The following is a 21205-nucleotide window of genomic DNA, read 5'->3' as shown; positions in this document are numbered from 1 at the left end:
CAAAGAAACACTCTATAGGGGTCAGAAACCGACCCCCACCCCCCACCCGGGGGGGAAAAAAAGAAACACCCACAAAAAAAAAAAAAAAAAAAAAAAAAAAAAAAATCAAAAAATAAATGGATATAACTGAGACACCCAGCTTCCCTGAATAGTTTGCACCACTCTTATGTTTCTAAAGAATCAAGAAAAAATGGAAAAATTGCAACAATTCTAGGCCTTAGATTCAGAATATGGAGAACCTATTACTGGGAATATTATGTTATTTGAAATTGATTTCTTGTTGTATGTCTTAAAAGCTAAGCTTTCTAGTACATGCAAACACTAGCATGTAACATTGAATACATTTGAGCCCTGTATCAGAAGTCGAATTACACTTTCCCGAATTTGTTCTCATACACGCTGGTGGCAACTTGCCTGTTTTTAGCCAAGTGGGATAGGCATAGTTAGGATTGGCCTTAATCCATAGACGCTATTCAGTTTCTTCATGCTCTCATCTTTCTTTGCTTTCTCAGATATGACAAGAGCTGCCGCAGAGCTCAATTGTTGTATAATCCCCAGGTGTGCCTCCTTTTCATCTACCTCATTACTTGTATGTTGAGGTATCAGTGTGTGTGTCTCTAAGGAAAGGTGTATGTATACATAGCTCACTTTTTACAAATAACAGACACATTAGTTTTATAGATCTCAAGTTATATATAAGCCAAAAATGCAACTGAAATAATTTAGCTGAGTACAAAGAAAATATTGTTATGAGTATTATAAAAATGGGAATGGCTATTGGGATAAAGACAAATTATGCACAGGACCTGTCATCCCTAATTTTGGTGCTTAAAACCTTCGATGAAAACAAAACAAAACAAAACAAAAAAACTTGGATTAAAGTTAAACAGGAACCATTTCATATGTTTCAAATATATAAAGACTTTCCAACACGGCTCCTATCTGGGTCAAACTGCTAACTAAAGTCTATAGTGAGAAGAGAAAAGATTTCTAGGACACACCAGAACAACTTGTTCTGAAAAGCCTGGTATCCCAAATTTGCCATCACCAAACTCAAAAATTTAATTTTCTATTGATGTCTAACACTTTCTTCTTTGTATCTCTGCCGTATTTCTTAGGAACTATCACTAATTCCTAACCGTAATGTCTCCAGTTGTGTAAAAAAGATAAAAGAATAGCCATCATGTAAACGTTAGGTTAAAAGAATAGCCATCAAGTAGACTTTAGGCCATTCATAACATTCTCATTGGAAAGTTTCAGCAGAAAGTTTTATATTTTCATTGGGGTTTTAATATTAAAATCACATGACAGTTCTATTGTTTAAGCAAAAATAACAGATTGGAGAGAGAAGTTAAAATACTTCAATTTAGGCTTAAAATGTCATCTGCAGACTAATGTAAATGATGCACCTTTTGCATTTAATAATTAATTCCTTATATTTTTTTCATTCTCACATATTTGAGGAGATACAAATCTAAAAGAACGTTTGTGGATTGAGTATCTCTCCCTAAAGATATGTTGAAGTTTTAATGCCGGTGCTCATGAATGTGACCCTATTTAAAAATAGGATCAGTTTGAAGATGTAATCAAGATCAAATACCAGATTAGGGTGGTCCTAAGTTCAATCACTGTCTTCATAAGAGGGGACACAAGATAATGGCTGTTGAATGAATGCTTTAACTCTTTTAAAGATTAAATTCTCTCTTAACTTCCATAGAATGCAAAATTGGAGTCAGCACAGAGTATGATCCATGTACCTCATATAAACAATGTTAGGTATCTGCATCAAATCACTGGCTATCTCTTATCCCCCACCTTTTGACCTAAAACATGTCTAGTCTGGATAACTTTTAAATTATCATGGGCTACAAGAGTATTCCCTCCATTGTCAGGGAACCAATACAAGGATTCTGCCACTAAGTCTGTGGCATTCTGGGACTAAAACTATAGGATTGGTGTGTTTCCACTGGCAGAAGCAAACCCTCTGGGAGTTGGATTCAGGCCCAGACTCATCTATCTCCCGACCTTCATAAGTCTCCACTCTGTTTATGGGCCACTGTAGTGTTTGGGAATGGCAAGAATTCATATAATCAAGGCCAATATCCAAATCCCCATAGAAGTCTGGGTATGTCCTCCCTCATGCATGGCCATGGTGGTAAGTGACCACAGATACCCCTGGGAAGGCCTGGAGGAAGAGCTGCACAATGCTTCTATGGCTACACTGCAGGAACCTTCTTAAAAGGTCTTCCTGTAGCCACTTTGGGTCTGGGAATTGGCTTAAGTCTCAAAGTTGAGTAAGGTGCTATGAATTCCCCATATAATCCCTTAAGTCATATTTCTACCCAGGAGACTCAAATTGTTCACCTATATGTCAAGCTGCTCCTTCAAAGGAGGCCCATGTAATTTCATTATAGGGTCTCCATGATGCACTAGCTGTACTGCCAGGCCAAAACCTGATTACCACTCTTTCCTAAGGCATGTTACAACAGTGTCTGCTTTGTCTCCAAAGGTGAGGTGCTGCTGCATGGCCTCTTCCACTCCCCAGAATCTCATTTTCATTTTGAGGATCTCTTTCCTGGGGCCATTTCTGGTACCAGTTACAGAATCAGTCCCATTAAGAAATAGCTCATTTGAAAGGAGTGAAAGAAAATTGAAGAGACTCTCTACAAAAGTGTGGGAAGAGTTGCGGGAAACCAACAAGGGATTTACCATCCCTAGCCCTGAAGGGAAAGCAGGAGTGTGGTGCCTTTGAAATGTGTCACTTTTGGCTTAGCTGATTCTATGTTCCCTAGAACTCCCTTCCCTGTATGTTTCCAGTGAGGGTCACAGAGGACATTTTGGTGTGAGATCTGGAGGGTGGTGGCAGAGGAGAAATCATTTTGTTTTTAGGCTTAGAAAGGCTTCTGCCCCCAACACGTTTCTTACCTGCTGGTTCTTGGTGGCGTGGCTCAGGAGACAAGCCTGTGGCTGCTCTCTTTTCCCCAGGATCTCCTCCAGGTCTTCCAGCTCCTGGGCTATGTGTGTGCTTAGCAACACCACAAATGGCACCAACCTCTGTAGGACACCCACATCGTTTAGGTAGAAGACAGTAAAAACTGCCACAGCTTTGTCTGGGGCTTCCAGCTTGTCTTTGTTCTCTCTCTTAGTGTTCACTTTCCCTACTTGCTTGGCCTGCAGAATTAAAGTGCCAGCATCAGCCATGAAGACAGTCACATAACAGGCTTCCCATAATAGCCTGGAGTCAAATCTTGATAACAATTTTGTCATCTATAGAACATACATATGGCTCTGCTGCTCTGATTGAACTCTAAGTGATGCAGGAAGGAAATGACTTTTGGCATCTGGGAATAGCTCTAGCTGCAGAAGAAGAGAGCCACAAATAAGGTCTCAATCAGACACTTGATGGCAAGAGACCTCAGTTGATGCAGTTCATAGAGGTCTGCCCCAAGCATGAGGAGTGGTTCTGGAGGGACAGAGTATCCAGGAGCATCAGGTTTCTGAAGAATAACACTTGGTCTAGACATGATGGAACAATGTGTTTCAGGATATGCAAAGAAAGTTAGCTGGGGATTTCTAACCAGTCATACTGATCTTCAAATATACAAAAAGTCCATAGGCAAACTGTGAACATATAGTAATTCAGAGACTGATATGTCTATCTTAAAGAATAAGTTCTCATTTTAAATTAGATTCCAGGTGAACAAGGAGAGAAGACGGAAGAAGAGATTACCAACTAATTTCATTATTGACTGACAGTAAGAAACTAATATACTATCTTCCCCTTATTCCCTGCAAATAACAGGGACATTAAGGCACTATATAAAGATATCAGTATATTAGTAACTGACAGAACAAAAATACAAATGCTCCGCAACACTGTAGTGAAAGACAAATGGGAAGATAAAATAAGCTGGCAAAACAAACTAAATGTGTCATATCAGTGATACCGATTTATAACTCTCCCATTCTCTCATATAATCTTATCCCCCATTTCATTGAAAAACAGAAACAATTCTAAAATAAATTCACAACTTTTACCACATCAACCCATATGTGTGAGCCGGCATGGCATGACCATTGCCTATTCTCTTAAAAAGGCTACCCTTCCCCCTTACAAACAGATTCCAACCTATCTCACCTATGCAGAACATTACTCCAACATCTCCCCCTCTCTATGGAAGATTTCCCATAAGTGTATAAACATGCATTTATCTCTAGCTATAGAAAGAAGCCTCCTTTGACTATACTTTACTCTCGAGCTACAATGCTATTTCTCTTGCCTTTAGTATGACTCCTTGAAAAGGCTGTTTGTACTAACTTTTTTCAGCACATCTCCTCTCACCTTTCTTGAAACCACTCCATGCTTAGTGGTGGTTGCCTGTGGTAGCTAGCCTGTGACATGGCTCCAGAGGTCTCTACCTCCTGGTACTCATGCTCCCGTGTGATCCTCTTCGGCACTGTATCAAGGTTGGTCTGTGTGACTAATTAAATACGGTGAAAGTGATAGTTTTCCAAAGCTAGGTTATAAGGGAAACTGGCTTTGGATCACTCACTCTGAGGAATGAATGCCGGCTGCCACGTTGTGAGAAACTCAAGAAACCCTACGGAGAGGTCGATGTGATGAAGAACTGAGGTCTCCTGCTAACAACTGTGGGAGACAGCCATGGTGGAAGTGGATCCTTCAGCCCCGTCAAGTCTTTACACAACTGCATCCCTGGTCAACTTCTTGACAGCAACCTCAAAGGCCTTGAGCCTCAACCACCTAGCCAAGTTACTCTACAATTCCTAAACCACAAAAACAATGAGATAGTAAATGTTTATTGTTTTAAGTTGCTAATTTTGGGGATAATTTGTTACACAACAATAAATAATACATTAACCTGTTACGGGCTGAATTGTCTCCCCAAAATGTGTGTTGAAGTCCTACCCCTGAGTACCTCAGAATGTGACCTTATTTGGAAATACGATTGTTGCAGATGTAATTATTGAAGATGTAGTCATACTGGAGTAGGACAGGCCCTTAATCCCATGACTAGTATCCTTATAAAAGGGAAATTTGGACACAAATAGGCACACTTAGAACACCATGTGAAGTTATGCTGCCACAAGCTACAGAATTATCAGAAGCCAGGGGAGAGGCCTGGAACAGATCCTTCAGAAGAGAGTATAGCCCTGCCAACACCACCCCAACCTGACTTCTGGCCTCCAGAACTATGAGATAGATCTGTTGTTCTAGAACATCCAGTCTGAGGTACTGTGTTAGGGCAGCCCTAGGAGATGAATACACTCTATATCATGTCTTTGTTCTTTGGCTACTTTTAAGATATTCTTTATTAAACTAGTTTTGATTTATGTCTTGAAATTTGGTGTCTGGTTGTGCTCTTCATTTTTATCCTGCTTGGGGTTCATTAAACTTCTTGGACTTCTGAATTTACATTTTTCATAAGATTTGAAAAGATTGTTCCAACATTAAGGGATAAATTTAGATAAATTTGGCACAAAAATTAGGTATTTTTGTTTTTCTTTACTCCATTAGTGTCAAAGTGAAAGGTAACATAATTCCTTTCACAATAGCAACCAAATATTTGAAGTGACTATGAATACATTTTACAAGAGCAAGATCAGTATATGCACACACATACATTTAAACATATGTATATACTTATATATATTAACATATGTATATGTGTGTACACATACATTTATCTGTCCTGAAGGACATAAAAACTGAATAAACTGATAAGTCATGTTCATATTGGGTTCTCTGAAGGGCCCCAAATAAATAGCACAATTTCCACCCCCATCTAAATAATAAAAAATTAAGTAGTAGACAGGGGACAGGATGAAACTTTTATTACTGATCAAATTGAGTTGGAGGATGCAACTTACTGTGACCATTCAGCTAATGGGCCAATTAGCTGAATGACAGAATTAGACCAATTTACCAATCACAGGCAATACCTGTGACAAGAAATTGTGCTTGCAGAACAGCCCACAATGAACAGTGAGTTCAGCTGAGCAAACCCAGTTACCCATCACTGTCTTACCAATTAGATAAGCCCACTTCATCTTCCCTGGGGCAGAATGCATAATGTGGCAGAGAGGCTAGGAATGGGTATAGGGAAAACCCCACTCATGGAAATCAGGACTTAAAAGGTAAACATTTCCCAATAACCCCATAAAAGTGGCAATCCTACCTCATCACATTATATCCATACAATGTAATCCTAATCAGCATCCCAGAGGCCTTTTGTTCTCAGAATTTGATCAGTGACTTCTAAAGAATACCTCTAATGAACATGTTGATTAGGAAATCCAAGAGATTTTTGAAAACATACTAATTGACATAATCAAACCACTGGTAGATGGGGTTGAGTGGATATCAGAGAATACTAAAACCAGAGAAACAAACACTTTTTGGATTCAACCATCACCCAAATTCTCTTTGTTGTTCAAGAATACTTATTTTTCCATGTTTTTCCTACTGCAATTGCTGTTTTCTTGACTTGGCTGAAAGCTTCAGGATAACGAACTAGTTATCCTGTGCCTATATTCCATTAGAAAGGTCTTAGGAAGGGCTTTCATTGGCTCAGCTTTACCAAAGGCTCACCTGGGGTATAATTACCATGGGTGCATAGAGTACCATGGTTAGTGCTCCTGAGTTGTCACCTTTGCAGATAAAGGTATATAGTCTGCTACTAGAAGACTATGGAGTTAGCAGACAACAAAAAGTCTGCCAAATCTGAAAATACACCATAAATTGAGAAACTGCAAGTTACTCAACTATCAAAAAATGGTATTGATTTGAAATGGTCAGATCCTCACACCTCATAACATACACTATCAAGTAACACTGTGGGGAGGAACCAAGTAATAATTTAACTTAAATAATGTTTGTTTCATTATTTTAAAAGGGAGGCACATTTGGCATAACCTTTGAATTGCTGTTGAATATTTTCATAGTTCACAATGAATAATACATTTATTAAACAAAGTATTTCTTTCCTACATGATTTCTCTGATGTTATGGTGAGGATGGACTTATGGCAGAAAATTTTTCCATACTCATTATAAGATTTTACTCCTCTATACATACTCACAGTTTTGCATTGTGTAAGTTATTTGATTTGTTGCTTTGTTGGAATTTATTACTTTGCTGGAACTTATTCCTTGTGGGATTTCCGATGTAAAAGGAAGTTTGATTTGTGGCGAAATGTTTTCTCACATTTGTTACATTCATAAGGTTTCTCTCCTGTGTGTATTTTCTGATGTTCAGTGAGAGTCCACAGGCGACGGTAGGTTTTCCCACATTGATTACATTCATATGGTTTCTCTCCTGTGTGAATTCTTCTATGGACTCTGAAGGCTGACTTATGGCAGAAGGATTTCCCACATTCATTACATTCATATGGTTTCTCCCCAGTGTGAGTTCGCTGATGTTCAACAAAGGAGAACTTCTGACAGAAGGTTTTCCCACATTCATTACACTCATAGGGTCTCTCTCCTGTGTGTGTTCTCTGATGGTGAGTGAGGGCTGACTTCCTGCAGTAGGTTCTCCCACATTCATTGCATTCATATGGTCTCTCCCATATAGTTCTCTGATGTACAATGAGGTGTGAGTTTTTGCTGATGGCATGCCCATGTTCACTACACTCATAAAGATTCTCCTTTGTGTTCATTCTCTTACACTGACTGCAGTTTGACTTCATGATGGATATTCTACCACATTTATTAAACACACCATGTTTCTCTCCTGTGTGTGTTCTCTGATGTATAGTGAGTGTTGACTTATGGCAGAAAAATTTTCCACATTCATTACATTCATAAGACTTCTTTCCTCTATGAGTTATCTGATGTGCAATGAGGGCTGATTTCGTACATAAAAATTTTCCACATTGACTGCATTCATAGGGCTTCTCTCCTGTATGACTTCTTCGATGCACATTGAGGGCTGATTGACAAAAAAAGGTTTTCTCACATTCACTACATTCATAGGGTTTTTCCCCTGTGTGAATTCTCTGATGTGCAGTAAGGGCCGACTGACAGAAGAAGGTTTTCCCACATTCCTTACATTCATTTGGCTTCTCTCCTCTGTGAGTTCTTTGATGTACAACAAGATACGATTTCTTACTGAAGGCGTTTCCACATTCCTTGCATTCATAAGGCTTCTCCCCTGTGTGTGACCTGAAATGTTCAGCCAGGGCTGACTTCCGAAAAAAGGTCTTTCCACATTCATTACACTCATAGGATTTCTCCCCTCCATGAATTTTCTGGTGTACAATGAGGGCAGATTTGTCAATGAAGGTTTTCCCGCATTCACTGCATTCATAGGGTCTCTCTCCAGTATGAATTCTTTGGTGTCGAGTGAGGCTTGTCTTCACACGAAAAGTCTTCCTACAATCATTACAAACATACGGTTTCTCCCCTGTATGAATTCTCTGATGTACAATGAGGGTAGATCTCTTAGAAAAGGTTTTCCTACATTCACTACATTCATTTGGTTTCCTTTCAGTCTGTCTCCCTTTCTGTGTAACGAGAATTGCCCTCTTGAAGAAGGTTTTCCCACATTTATTATAGTCAAAAGGTTGTTTCAAAATCTGTATGTTCTGGTGAAGAATAAGACTTTCATTTTGATTGCTGGCTTTCCTCATTGGATTGTATCTGTAATTTTTCATTCCCGAATGACTTTTTTCATGCTTAGTATGAAGCAGTGGCTTCCCAAATCCACTGTATTCATCAGGAATCTTTCTGTTTTCTTTGCTCTTCTTTGCAACAATTACTTCTGAATTAGTTTTCAAACTGTTTCCTCCTGGATTACATTTATAGGGCATTTTTCTTGAGGGAACACTATTCATGCCCAGATTAAGTGTTTTCCCAAATACATTCTCTCTTTCTGTAATCAGTGTTTTGTTGCCGAAGAATACAGTTTGTGTCAAATGTTTATCCTGGATTTCCTTGTTCTTCTCTAAGGCATCATTAACTTCTAGAAAAAGGAACACAATTAACAGTAATTGGTGAGTCTTTATATATTTGCTATGAAATGAGAATTCCTTAGAAATGCACTGTTTTGGGGGTTAGACTTCAGGCCCAGCCTTCCAAGATTAAACAAATTTCAAGTGCAAATATCTCTTACTTGGTTGATTTGAAGAAAAACAAAAACAAAAAATACTAAATACTAAAAAGCAAATCCATCCGTACCAGCCACTATTTAACAGGGGTAAAGGAAGAGGAAACTAGCAAAGAATACAAGTACCTTTGACACTTTACAAATACCACTAAATATTGAGTGGAAAAAGTAAGCAGTCACAAGGAATAGTACACAAAGTATGCTGGAAGTGTGGCTGATGGAGTGTTGAATAAAACAGACAAGAGTCAAGTAACCACTTACAGAAAGAGAGTCATACAGTGAGACCAGGTAAAACAGATGTCAGAAAGATGGGTCAGTTATTATCAAAACACACAAGAAGGAAGGGGTGAATGTGAAATTTTTGCAGTGACATGGAACTCTTGAATTTGTACAATGCAAAGGGAAGTAAGATTGCAGGTTGAGCAGAGCTGGGACTAGAGGAAGGCAAGCAGGATACCCAGGGCACCTGCACAATCCTGAGAGTTGAGTGTCTTCCTAAATTTTGCATGCCAGGCACCTTGTTTGCCTCACCCTACTCTGGATCCTGGTGAAGCTTAGAACGGAAAGGGAAACCGTGTTACTTCTGTTAAGTGATGTAGAGAAAAATGGAAGACAATTAAAAAGATTATGACAGATCTCTGAATGTCTGAAATATAAACCATGCCTATGACAATGGTGGGTGGGGCAAGGGAGGCAACGGAGAATGCTACAGAAATAAAGTTTAAGGTGTGATAAAAGAGGAACTTGAATTCTGGGGATCGGTAACTTAGTGGCAAAAATCTTTATAAATTTCAGTTATTTATTTGGGGAGAATGTTTCAGATGTCCATAGCATGACAGTTAATAACCTCAATCACTTCTAAAGGTCTGGGGCCAACAAAAAGAAATTCATGAAAAACATTACCATGCCAACTATTACCACTGACCAACACAGAACTCTCATTTCCATTGGTTCCACCTGCTCAGTTATCATTTACTTACCTGGGTAGTTCTGATTTGAGAATTCCTCCACTATCCATGGTTCTTCTCCTTGCTCCAATTTGAAAATCACATCCGGTTTGCTAACATGATACCCTGTTAATGGGAAATTACAGAACTTGGACCAAGATCTTTGGACATCAGGGACTCTGAAGAATGCAGAAAGTACAGCTTCAGAAGCTGTGCAATGAAGATTCCCAACAATAGCTCAGTAAAGCTAGAACATTTTGGTGAAGGGTAAGGGAAGGGCAGTGAATACATACACAAACTTTACTGTCTAAAAGGGTTTGATCATCTTGCTCCCCTGATGCTCAAAGCTAAATAATTAAATTCTAGACATCAACATGTTTTTGTAACACAGAAAAAATGTATGCTCTTGGGAGTTGTACAAGGAAACCGTCCTTACCCACGGAGACCAAGTTGCTGTAGTTCTCCAGCATCACATCCCTGTACAGGAGCCTCTGAGCAGGGTCCAGTTGCTGCCATTCCTCCTGGGTGAAGTTCACAGTCAGGTCCTGGAATGAAACTGATCTCTGAAAGAAAATGTTTAATCTGGGGTGACCAAAACTGAGTGATATCAAATGTATGGTAACATAAACTATAAGCAGACCACTGCCATGGCTAATTGAAAACTATAAAGAGATACAATTGTGGGAGGGCAGAAAATTAAAAATATGTCACTGTGTTCATTTTTAAAATGAATTTTAAAAATGTACTGAGCTTATACCATGTCCTGGAGCTATTCCAATTGCCTGGATTACTAATCACATAAAATACTAATCTTGCTCTCAAGGAGCATACATTCTGACAGGGTGACAAAAATAGAAATGTACATCTTTAAAGAGCAATGCTGGACATACACACAAGATGAAGGGTGATCACAAAAGAAGAAAGTTTGCTCCATTTTTGTTACCCCTTCTTTGAGGGCATAATAATTTTAGTCCTGAAATATAAACAGTATGCTGTATTATAGGACTGTGGCCGTTAAGAAAATACACAGACACCAAACACACATGGGGCGTTCGAGAACTACAATCTCTCCACAGGAAAGGCTAGTGAGGAGTGGGACAGAGGCCAGAGAATAGAGGAACTCTTTTTTCTAATTAGTAGTCTTGAAATTCAGATAGTACAACACATCAGCAAAACATTCTTGCATATAAGCTAACGTACATTTACTTAGGAATTGTAGTATATTTCCAAGTTAGTTCCAGCTATACATTAATATCAATAAAGCTTCATTATTTTTTCATTCTTTTGGCTGAAATACTAACAAGAATAGAAGTACAGTGAATTGCTGGGGTGTTCCCTATCCTCCACTTTGGAGACCACTGTTGTAAATAATGGAAATCCATAAAGAGGTATTTGTAAGCAAGGACTGGAGATTTGTGACCAAAGGTGTGTTTTGAAACAATGCTCTAGAGCACAGGGGTTGGCAAACTACAGTCTGTGGGCAAAATCTAGGCCACTGGAAGCCAAATGTGGTCATGCTCATTTGTTACACACAGTCTGTGATGGCTTTCATGTCACAACAGCTGTGCTGAGGAAACCTGACAGAGACCACAGGGCCAGCAAAGCCAAAAATTTTGACCTTGTACTCTAAAGAAAACATTTGCTGTCCCCTACTCTAGAAAAATAGAAACTGGCTTAAAGGTCAAATTAGAGGGGAAGAAAACTAAGACACCACTACAGGACATGAGCACAGATAGTTCCTGGGAAATGGGAAGGAGAAAATCAGTCCTACATAACGGGAGGCAAGGAGAGTTGACCACTACTTGATGTGCAGATGTAATGTGCAGATTATTTCACATGATCAGCTGGGCTGATGCTAGTAGTATATGTGGAGATTAGGAAAACAAAACAGAAAAGAGAATTGAGCACAGGAAACGAAGACACTGATGTTCACCATGCTGTGCTTGAAGTATCTATTGAGTAAAGAAGTAGAGATGTCTAGCTGGTAGTTGGATACATCGTTCTGGAGCTCAAAGGAGAGATACCATAGTGATCAGAAGCAATATTTGAAAGCATAAATAATGAGGAAGGTCTCCACGAACTGATATGAAGTGAAAAAAGTAAAGTATTAAAGAATATCTATAATATTCTACCTTTTATGTAAGAAAGGAGATGTAAGAAAACACACATGGCCAGGTGTGGTGGCTCACACCTATAATCCCAGCACTCTTGAGAGGTTGAGGTAGGCAGATCACTGGAGCTCAGAAGTTCAAGATCAGTCTGGGCAACATGGCAAAACCCCATCTCTACAAAAAATAAAAAAAAAATTAGCCGGGCATGGTGGCATGTGCTACTCGGGTGGCTGAGGCAAGAGGATCACTTGAGTCTGGGAGGCAGAGGTTGCAGTGAGCTGAGATTGTGCCACTGCACTCCATCAACTTGGGTTGACAGTGCAAGACCTCATCTCAAAAAAACAAAAAAACCCCACCACATATAACCACTACATGTGCAAAGAAAATTATGGAAAGGATACACCAGAAACTCATGAAACTGGTTACATTCAGGGGAGAGGTGGAGACAGATGGAAAGAATGGATGGATAGGAACAGAGTAGAAGAGATGAGAAGGAGTGACACTTCTCTAAAATATCTTTCTATATGGTTTTGATTCTTAGAAATATGGTAGGCCAGGTGTGGTGCCTTACGCCTGTAATCACAGCACTTTGGGAGGCTGAGGTGGGAGGATCGCTTGAACTCAGGAGTTCAAGACCAGCTCAGGCCACATAGTGAGACCTCATGTCTCAATTTTTTTTTTTTTTGGCCAGGAGTGGTGGTGCATGCCTGTAGTCCCAGCTACTTGGGAGGCTAAGACAGGAGGATTGCTTGAGCTGAGGAGATCAAGGCTTTAGTGAGCTATGATTGCACTACTGCACTCCAGCTTGGGTGACAGAGCAAAACCTAGTTTCAAAAATTATGCAAGTTAAATAAGTTTAAGTACGTAAAAAGGAAAGAAAAAAAAGAAAGAGGAAAGGAAAAGAAAGGAGAAATTAAAGGAGGGAGGAAGGAAAAGGAAAAGAAAACAAAGGAAAAGGAAAACAAGGGAAAGGGAAGGGGAAAAAGAAAGGAAAGAAAGGCTAGGATGAACCCTGCAAAATAGCCAGCAAAGTGTCAAGGTTGTAAGTGACAAAGAAGGACCATTGTGGGTTGCAAGAGGCTAAGGAGACAGGACATTTAATGCAACTTGGGTTCCTAGGTTGGATCCTTGAACTGAAAAAGGATATTCATGGAAAATAATTAGCAGAATTTGAGTAAGATAGATAATAGTACTGTATTCATGTGAATTTCCCAGTTCTGATCACTATAATATAGTTTTGAAAGATCAGGGGAAGCGAGGTGAAGGAAACACAGGTGTTTCGTGTATGATTTTTCTCATTCTTCATATTTAAAAATAAAGCAGTAAAAAATAGGCATGCTGCCTCCACCTTCGCAGACACCTGGGCTTTGGCCTGCTGTATGTTTCACCTCACCTACATGACCATTCTAGGTCACCCCAGTCTTTCTTTTCTTTGATCTTTGATCTGCTATACATCTTTCTACTGACATACTTTATTAGGTAATTCAATGAGGCCTTTCCCGCTATCACCACTTAACTGTCTCTTATACATAAACTAGAAGTAGTTACATTATCCATTTTATTTCCTCCATGAATTACTTCCTCTAAAGGACCTATAAGCTTATTTTATTTTATTTTATTTTATTATTTTATTTTTTAGATGGAGTTTCGCTCTGTCTCCCATGGCCTGGAGTGCAGTGGCGCAATCTCAGCTCACTGCAAGCTCCACCTCCTGGGTTCACGCCATTCTCCTGCCTCAGCCTCCCCAGCAGCTGGGACTACAGGTGCCCGCCACCACGCCCGGCTAATTTTTTTGTATTTTTAGTAGAGATGGGGTTTCACCGTGTTAGCCAGGATGGTCTCGATCTCCTGACCTCGTGATCCGCCCGCCTTGGCCTCCCAAAGTGCTGGGGTTACAGGCGTGAGCCACCGCACCCGGCCTAAAGGACCTATAAGCTTCTTGAAGATAAAGAGTATGTTATAATTATAGGCACAACAATAGACATATAAGGTCTTAATGACTAGAAACAATGGCAAAAATACTACAAACAAAACGCCAGGGGAAAGAGTGCCAGGGAAGAGCCTTCACTAAAAAGTTCTGCACTCGCTAAGGCAGACCCAGTGCACTTCACGGCAGAAAGTCCAAAGTAAGAACAGTGAATGTGTTCACTTTGTGAAAAACTGAAAGGTGCTTATGACAAAGAAAAAGAAACTCGATTCTCCCGGTGACTCAGGTCCACTCTGTAAGCAACACTGTAAGTAGAACGATGATCCATTCAGAGCAGAGGAGCGTTCACTGTTTCACACAAAACAAGATTACCCACAAAAAAGAAATGATGAGCACTACTAGGAGTAGGCATACGGCAACTGAAGAGATATGCCTACACCTTTAAAGGCCAATAGTCTTACTTGTGAGGTAGACAGATATTGACCAGACCCTATATGTAATGCAGAGATGAAGAGGGCCAGCATTGCTCTGTAAACACACAGTCTGTGGACACAGAATATGGGGACAGGAATGGGTCCTATGATGAGATGGCTCCTGGCTATGGTCCCAATGTAGACAGAAAAGGGGTAGAAAGTCAAGGAGCAAACAGTGGAAACACGATTAAAAGCAAGAAGTGTAAAATTTGGGGCATGTTCAGGAGACTAAATGCAGACCACCATCATTCTTCAGAGGGGCTCAGTGTGGGTGGTCCCTCCCACTGGGGGCATGAAGCACATCTGTGGAGACATTTTTGGCCATCAGGGTTCTGTGGGATGCTGCTGGCATTTGGTGGAGGGAGAGGGAAGGAGGGATGGTAGAGACACTGCAACATGCAATACCTTCTCCTACAGTAGAGAAATGCCCCAAGTCCTGTATAACTTTCTAATCTTAAATATTCATGTAAGTGAAAAATCTGTTTATAATGATCTGAGCCTAGAATCTTATTTCATTTGGCACTTGAACACATAATATTTATATATATATATTTTTTTATGTATATTAAATTTTCTTCAATGTAATAGTGGGTATATCAAGGACAATTTGTATTTGATTTGAACTGGAACTTTAGGGATTTTCACTCTTGAAAAATATCACAAATGGCAATGTTATGTACAGTATTCAAATCACAACACATCGCTCCTGTATCAGTGAGAACCTGTAACTACATTCATAGAGATTTAACCTAAAAGTAGTCTGTATAAACATCAGACTCCTCTTTTGACTTTTACTATAGTTATATCTGGGCAAGTCTGTATTAAGATACATATCATTTTTAATTACTTTATGTTTTTACTTTTCCTCTATATTCGAGTTCTATCGATTTTTTAAAAATTACACAAGTAGGTTAAATTATCTATAATCTTCAAAACAGGATAAAGGGAAGATGGCGTTTAGTTCGGATTTCTAGAAAACAGAGCCTAAGGCAAGGACTCAGTCTGTATCATTTTATCTGGGAACTCCAAGCCAGGGCAGTGAGGGTGAGGGAAGTAAGGAAGGGAGGAAAGAAAGGATGTAAACAATGAGATATGAGAGACATTAGCATGCTGCCCACCACCTCACTACAAGCCCCAAAGAGGGGCAAGTTTCCTCAGCAGGAGCATGGGGTCAGCACATGGGACACCTCTGGGAGAACCACCAGGAGAAACTAATCTTGAAATAGTGCACAGAAGAGAGAAAGGATGGTGAATTCATCTGCCCACCTCCTTCTCATTTTCCATTTCCCTTCATTCAAGGTTCACCCAGTGAGTTAACCTGCCCACACTTCCAGGTTGCATCATCTGGCTCCACCATCTGGCCCCTCAGGAAGCTGGTACCACACCTTATGGTGTGTGGTTTCATCCAAGTCTAAAAGAGGAGGCAGCCTGGTGTGGGTGGGTGGCATTAACTAAGAGAGATAAAGGAGATGGCTGAATATGGAAGGTTTGCATCCCAATATAGCTCATAAGAAAGTATGTTCTGTAAATAGATATGGGTCTGGCAGAGTTGAGAACCACCTCAGCACAGTTTGAACTGTTGGTGTAATATCTTTCTCTTTCACTAGCATGTGAGCTCCATGAGGACAGAGACAGTATCTCCTTCATTCAAGTTGAATGTAGACCATCTAGCATAGCGTATGACACACAATTGTTGGATCAATATACAGTTGTTGAGTGAAAGGTCCAGAGTGGTAGGAATTAAGAAGAGGCAGGAAACGGTCATGACATAAATAGCCTTTCACGTCATACCAAGGATGCTGAACTTGTATTATGTAAGTGGTGTGGAACCTCTTAAGTCATTTCTGTATTAAGACATGATCACGTTGGCATTTTGGAGGAACTGGTCAGTGTGAACAACAGCCTTGAGGTGGGAAGAGGAAGGGGTCAGGCAGACTGCTGAGAAAGCTACTAATATTATGACAACCCACGAGAAACTGAGGCAGGAGAAGGAAGTGAAAGGACAAATTCAAGAAATGTTATTAGCAAGCTCGACAAACAGGTATGGTAGGAGGTGAGGAAAAGAATTAAGATGGACTTCAGGCTGGGCGCAATGGCTCACGCCTGTAATCCCAGCACTTTGGGAGGCTGAGGCGGGCAGATCACAAGGTCAGGAGATCAAGACCATCCTGGCTAACACGGTGAAACCCCGTCTCTACTAAAAATACAAAAAAATTAGCCGGGTGTTGTGGTGGGCGCCTATAGTCCCAGCAACTCAGGAGGCTGAAGCAGGAGAATGGTGTGAACCCAGGAGGCAGAGTTTGCAGTGAGCCAAGATCGCACCACTGCACTCCAGCCTGGGCAATCTCGCTCTAGCGAGACCCCCATCTCAAAAAAAAAAAAAAAATAGACATTTTCTGGCTTGATGGAAGCAGCACTGATAGGGAATCAAGAAGCAGCAGTACATTGAGCAAGTTGTAAATATTATTTCCATGTTGGATACAAGGACTCCATGTGCCTTCTGGACATCCTTGTAGAGATGTTCAGCAAGAATCTCAAGCTGAGGTTCTCAGAGGCAGAAATATTTCAGAGCATAAAGACTCACAAGTTAAAAACCACAAAGGGCAAGAAAAAAAAATCAGAAAGAATAATGGGCTAACAATGGAATAGCAATGTTCATGAAACAAAAGAGAAGATTGTATAAAAGATATAAAAAAGACATGATTACAGGCTGGGCATGGCAGCTCACACCTGTAATCACAGCACTTTGGGAGGCCAAGGTGGGAGGATCACTCAAACCCAGGAGTTCGAGACCAGCCCGGGCAACATAGTGAGACCTCATCTCAATTTAAAAAAAAAAAAAAAAAAGACATGATTGTAGAGCTACAAAGAGAATCAAGTGAGGGATACCACAGACATTATCAGAGGTGCATATTAGGGAGGGGGCAGTCATACTGTCAAATGCAACAAAGAGTTTGTAAAGTATGAACTGAAAAATACTCATTGGGTTTGAAAACATTTAGGTTACTGGTAACTTTTTCCAGAACAGATCCATCAGAGTGGTGGGGGCAGACATAAGACTGTATCAAGTGGGTTGAAATGAGACAGGCAAGTGAAGTTTTACCTACAGAATATTGAATTGTCCCCTCTAGAACTTGTTTTATAAGTACAGCTGCAATAAAGTTATAGGGCATTATTTGAAGAATATTATTCTATTTGTTACAGGTTTTATCCATTTATTCTAGGTCTTATCACTGGATCATAGACATCACAGAGAACCATCTGAATGCTGCCTGTTCGGATGACACTGGATTGGTTCCCTGTAATTACTGTGCTCCGCCTGGGTATAGAAGTCACAGGAAACCCATAGCATTTCTTTCCCAGCTGTTTTTGGCAGAGCTGCCTCTACTTCACTTACTCAAAGATCATCCAAGAAAATTTTTAGATAATTGATGGGAAAACCACACAAAATCCAGTGTAAGGGCTATCTCATATGGTCTGGGCCTTTCTGGAACCATTTGAGTAAGTCTATAGGAATATATGATTTCTGTATATCTATGTCCACTTTTCTAGTACTGATCGAATACTCTGATGCTGAATTTTATACATTTCAGTTTCATCTGCAAACTACTCTAAACTTCTTGAAGTTCACTGTATAATGTGAGAAGTAAATCCCTGAGCAACTTACCTGAAATTTGTTCATTTTCAGGTTCTCTTGAGAAAGGGCCAAGAGTGTTGAAAGCAGAGCTGGGTAAGGAAGAATGGGGAATGGAATGAGCAACCTGGCTCACACAGCAGCTCTACAGTTACCTACAAAGACAGCCACACACCCATTTAAAAACACGGTCCTTTGACCAGTCTGGTTCAGGAAGCAACAGCTTGAGGAAACGTTCACTTGTCCATTTATAGTTCTAGAATAGTCACATAGAGCTTTTCTTACTGTCAACAAATGTTTTCTACTGAATTACTGAGAATTTATGCCTCCTTTGAAAAAAACTGAAAACCTGAGTCCAATTAATAGAAGACTAGGTCAACCAAAGTTAGTATACACAAAGCCTGGAACACTATTTTGGTATTAAAGTGGATTCTAGGATTAAAAGATTTCTTGGAATAGGAAAATGATATTTTGTCACCTAGCTACTTTCCTACTAATGTGTTTAGCCACTTGAGATGAGAGAATCCAGAGAGAATGAATGAAAGTGTTTAAGGTGTTTGTCTTTTTGACAGTTTGGTCTTCCTTAGCTGCAGTTTCACAAGAGGACCTTTTACTAAGAAACTTCTTGTGGTAGGTAACTTAAATGTGGTAGATGACAAAGCCCTGACGGTTACTCAAAGGACCAGAATTCAGTTATTGGCTCTGTTGCTAGCAAACTGCATTACTGAATAAAATCTTTACGAAGTCGTAATTTTAAAATAAGATAAATTGGTTTTTAGTCTTTCCTTTACCCCATTGTGTAGCTCTGTAAGGGGTAAACTCAGTAAATCCCACGTGAGGTGATGAACATGGTTGGTGCAGCTCAGAATAAACAGAGGATGGAGATGGTAGGGAATGACATGTATGTGTTTAGGAAGTGATGAAGAGATCATTTCCTTATTTATAACTAGTACGCCTTCCTTCCAACCCAGGACTCTCGCAGATACCTCCAATGAAGTGTCTTTTCCTGTCAAATCTGGACCCTGCCCATTCCAGCTCACATCCTTCTTCCGAAACGTGATATGAACTTTGCTGAGCTATAGTAATCAATGGTTGCAGGACTAAGTGCATCAGCAGAAGTTCTGGAAAGAGGCTCTGGCTACTTGGATGCGCAAACCTTTCACTTTCACTCTGGCTACTTGGATGCGCAAACCTTTCACTTCTTCAGGCAAATTAGGGCCCTAGAGAGAGCCCGCCCCGTGGCCTGCAGGTCAGGAACCCAATCCTGTCCTAGCTGCCTCGCCTCGCCTCCCGACAACAGGAAACCCTCCCTCCAAAGACAGGGAGAGAGCGCGTCCACCCTCCCCTGACCCGAGGACAGCTCCGCCCGGCCCCACCGTTCCCTCCGACGCCCGAGTGCTCGGAGCTCGCCGCCAGCCCTTCCTATAGGTTGTGGGTGCACCCGCTTCGCCTGCAGTTCGCACCAGGTCCAAGTCACGGCGGGACCAGGGATTCACGGGCTGAAAGACCCTCACCCGGAAGAGTCTGTCGAACCGGAAGCGCGTCCGGGTGAAAAACAGGAACGGCACATGCGCAGAAAGGCCCCCGGGCCGCCTTTCCCGGGGCTCTCCCGAGGCCCGCGCCGGCTTCCTGGACCACAGTCCCCAGAAGGCGTCGCGGCCGCCGCCGCCCTACCCTGAGGGATCTTTGAAGAGCTTATGCTTTAACTACAGAACTTGGGTGACTGCTGTGAATCACCAATACGAAAAGTAAAGTTTCATATCCGTTTCACCGAAGGCTGTAGATGAGAAAGGAAAATTCTGCGAAATGAAAATGACTGCGAAAGATATTCCAGCGGAATGCTAAGGGAATAATACTAACGACCTGCAGAAAATTTCTCACCAACAGTATACAAAATCGTTGCTGGCTTTCAATATGTGAAAGTTGAAGATAAATCAGAATATCTCTGAAGAAAATGATCTATTTGCTGTAACCCCAATTCCCAGAGATACCCGAGTTTAACATTAGGTGCACATTCTTCTGACAGTTTTACAAAGAGGAACTCATATGGGTCTAATAATAATATTATATGGGTCTAATATTTTTAAAATTAGCAATATAGTTAATATACTTTAATATCACGAATCATCTCATATTCATTGTAATATAGAAAATAGTTTTACATCCACAAGGAAAATACATACAATCATGCATGGTTTAACGATGGGGATACGCTCTGAGAAATGTGTCTTTAGGCAATCTCATCTTTGTGTGAACATCATGGAGGGTTCTTACACAAATCTAGACGATATAGTCTACTACACACCTAGGCTGTATGGTATAGCCTATTTCTCCTAGGCTGCAGACCTGTGTGGCATGTTACTGTCCTGAATACCGTATGCAATGGTAACACAATGGTATTTGTGTGTGTAAACATACCTAAACATAGGAAAGGTACAGTAAACGTACAGTATTATAAAGTTGTGAGACCACAGTTGTATATGCAGTACATCATTGACTGGAACATTCTTATGTTATGCATGACTGTATATGAATTGTATACACATTGAATAAATAGAACTTTATAAAACTTTACTCATTGGAAGGCATGAAAATTTCTGACAAAGTTATGATGTATTCAATTTCAGAAAAGAACAGTTAGTGACTGGTGGTAGCTAGTCTTCAAAGATGGCCCCCAATGAACTAAACTTCCCAGTATTCCAGGCTTGTATATTTCCCTCCCACACTGATTTTGGCTGACTCTGTGATTCTCTTTAACCAAAAGAATGCGTCAGAAGTGACACTGTGCCACTTCCAGAAAATAAGCCATACATAGTCCTGGAAGCTTCAGCTTTGCTCTTTGAAGAGTCCTTAGACACTAAGACATGCAGCTAACCTGTTAGACCAAATGGAGAAACCAAGAAAAGTAGGAAGGGAGAGGCCCTGAGACCACATGGAAAAGGAGACGCCCATCTTTCCTAACAATGCAGCTATCCCAGCCTTCCAG

General features: G+C 40.5%; 1 protein-coding gene across 12 annotated transcripts; it reads right to left on the bottom strand.

Moving 5' to 3' along the window:
• Positions 1 to 5838: 5838 nt before the first annotated feature.
• Positions 5839 to 20131, bottom strand: ZNF334 (zinc finger protein 334). Of its 12 annotated transcripts, XM_025399358.1 has the most exons (7): positions 19683 to 19758; positions 18253 to 18311; positions 15852 to 15996; positions 12207 to 12359; positions 10511 to 10637; positions 10108 to 10253; positions 5839 to 8983 (listed from the first exon to the last, which is right to left on the bottom strand). In XM_025399358.1, exons 4-7 carry the CDS (start codon positions 12355 to 12357, stop codon positions 7164 to 7166), a joined length of 2244 nt encoding a protein of 747 aa, XP_025255143.1. In that variant the 5' UTR covers positions 12358 to 12359; positions 15852 to 15996; positions 18253 to 18311; positions 19683 to 19758; the 3' UTR covers positions 5839 to 7163. The 12 variants fall into 12 exon arrangements, with proteins under 12 accessions (XP_025255143.1, XP_025255145.1, XP_025255147.1 ...); XM_025399360.1 differs by lacking the exons at positions 12207 to 12359; positions 18253 to 18311 and adding an exon at positions 18420 to 18423 and having other exon boundaries at positions 10108 to 10200; positions 18706 to 20131; XM_025399362.1 differs by lacking the exon at positions 12207 to 12359 and having other exon boundaries at positions 10108 to 10200; positions 19596 to 19758.
• Positions 20132 to 21205: the final 1074 nt, after the last annotated feature.

Source organism: Theropithecus gelada, chromosome 10, assembly GCF_003255815.1.
Source record: "Theropithecus gelada isolate Dixy chromosome 10, Tgel_1.0, whole genome shotgun sequence".
Lineage (NCBI taxonomy): Eukaryota > Metazoa > Chordata > Mammalia > Primates > Cercopithecidae > Theropithecus > Theropithecus gelada.
Note: the sequence above shows the minus strand (reverse complement) of the source record. Positions and strands in the feature narration are given on the sequence as shown.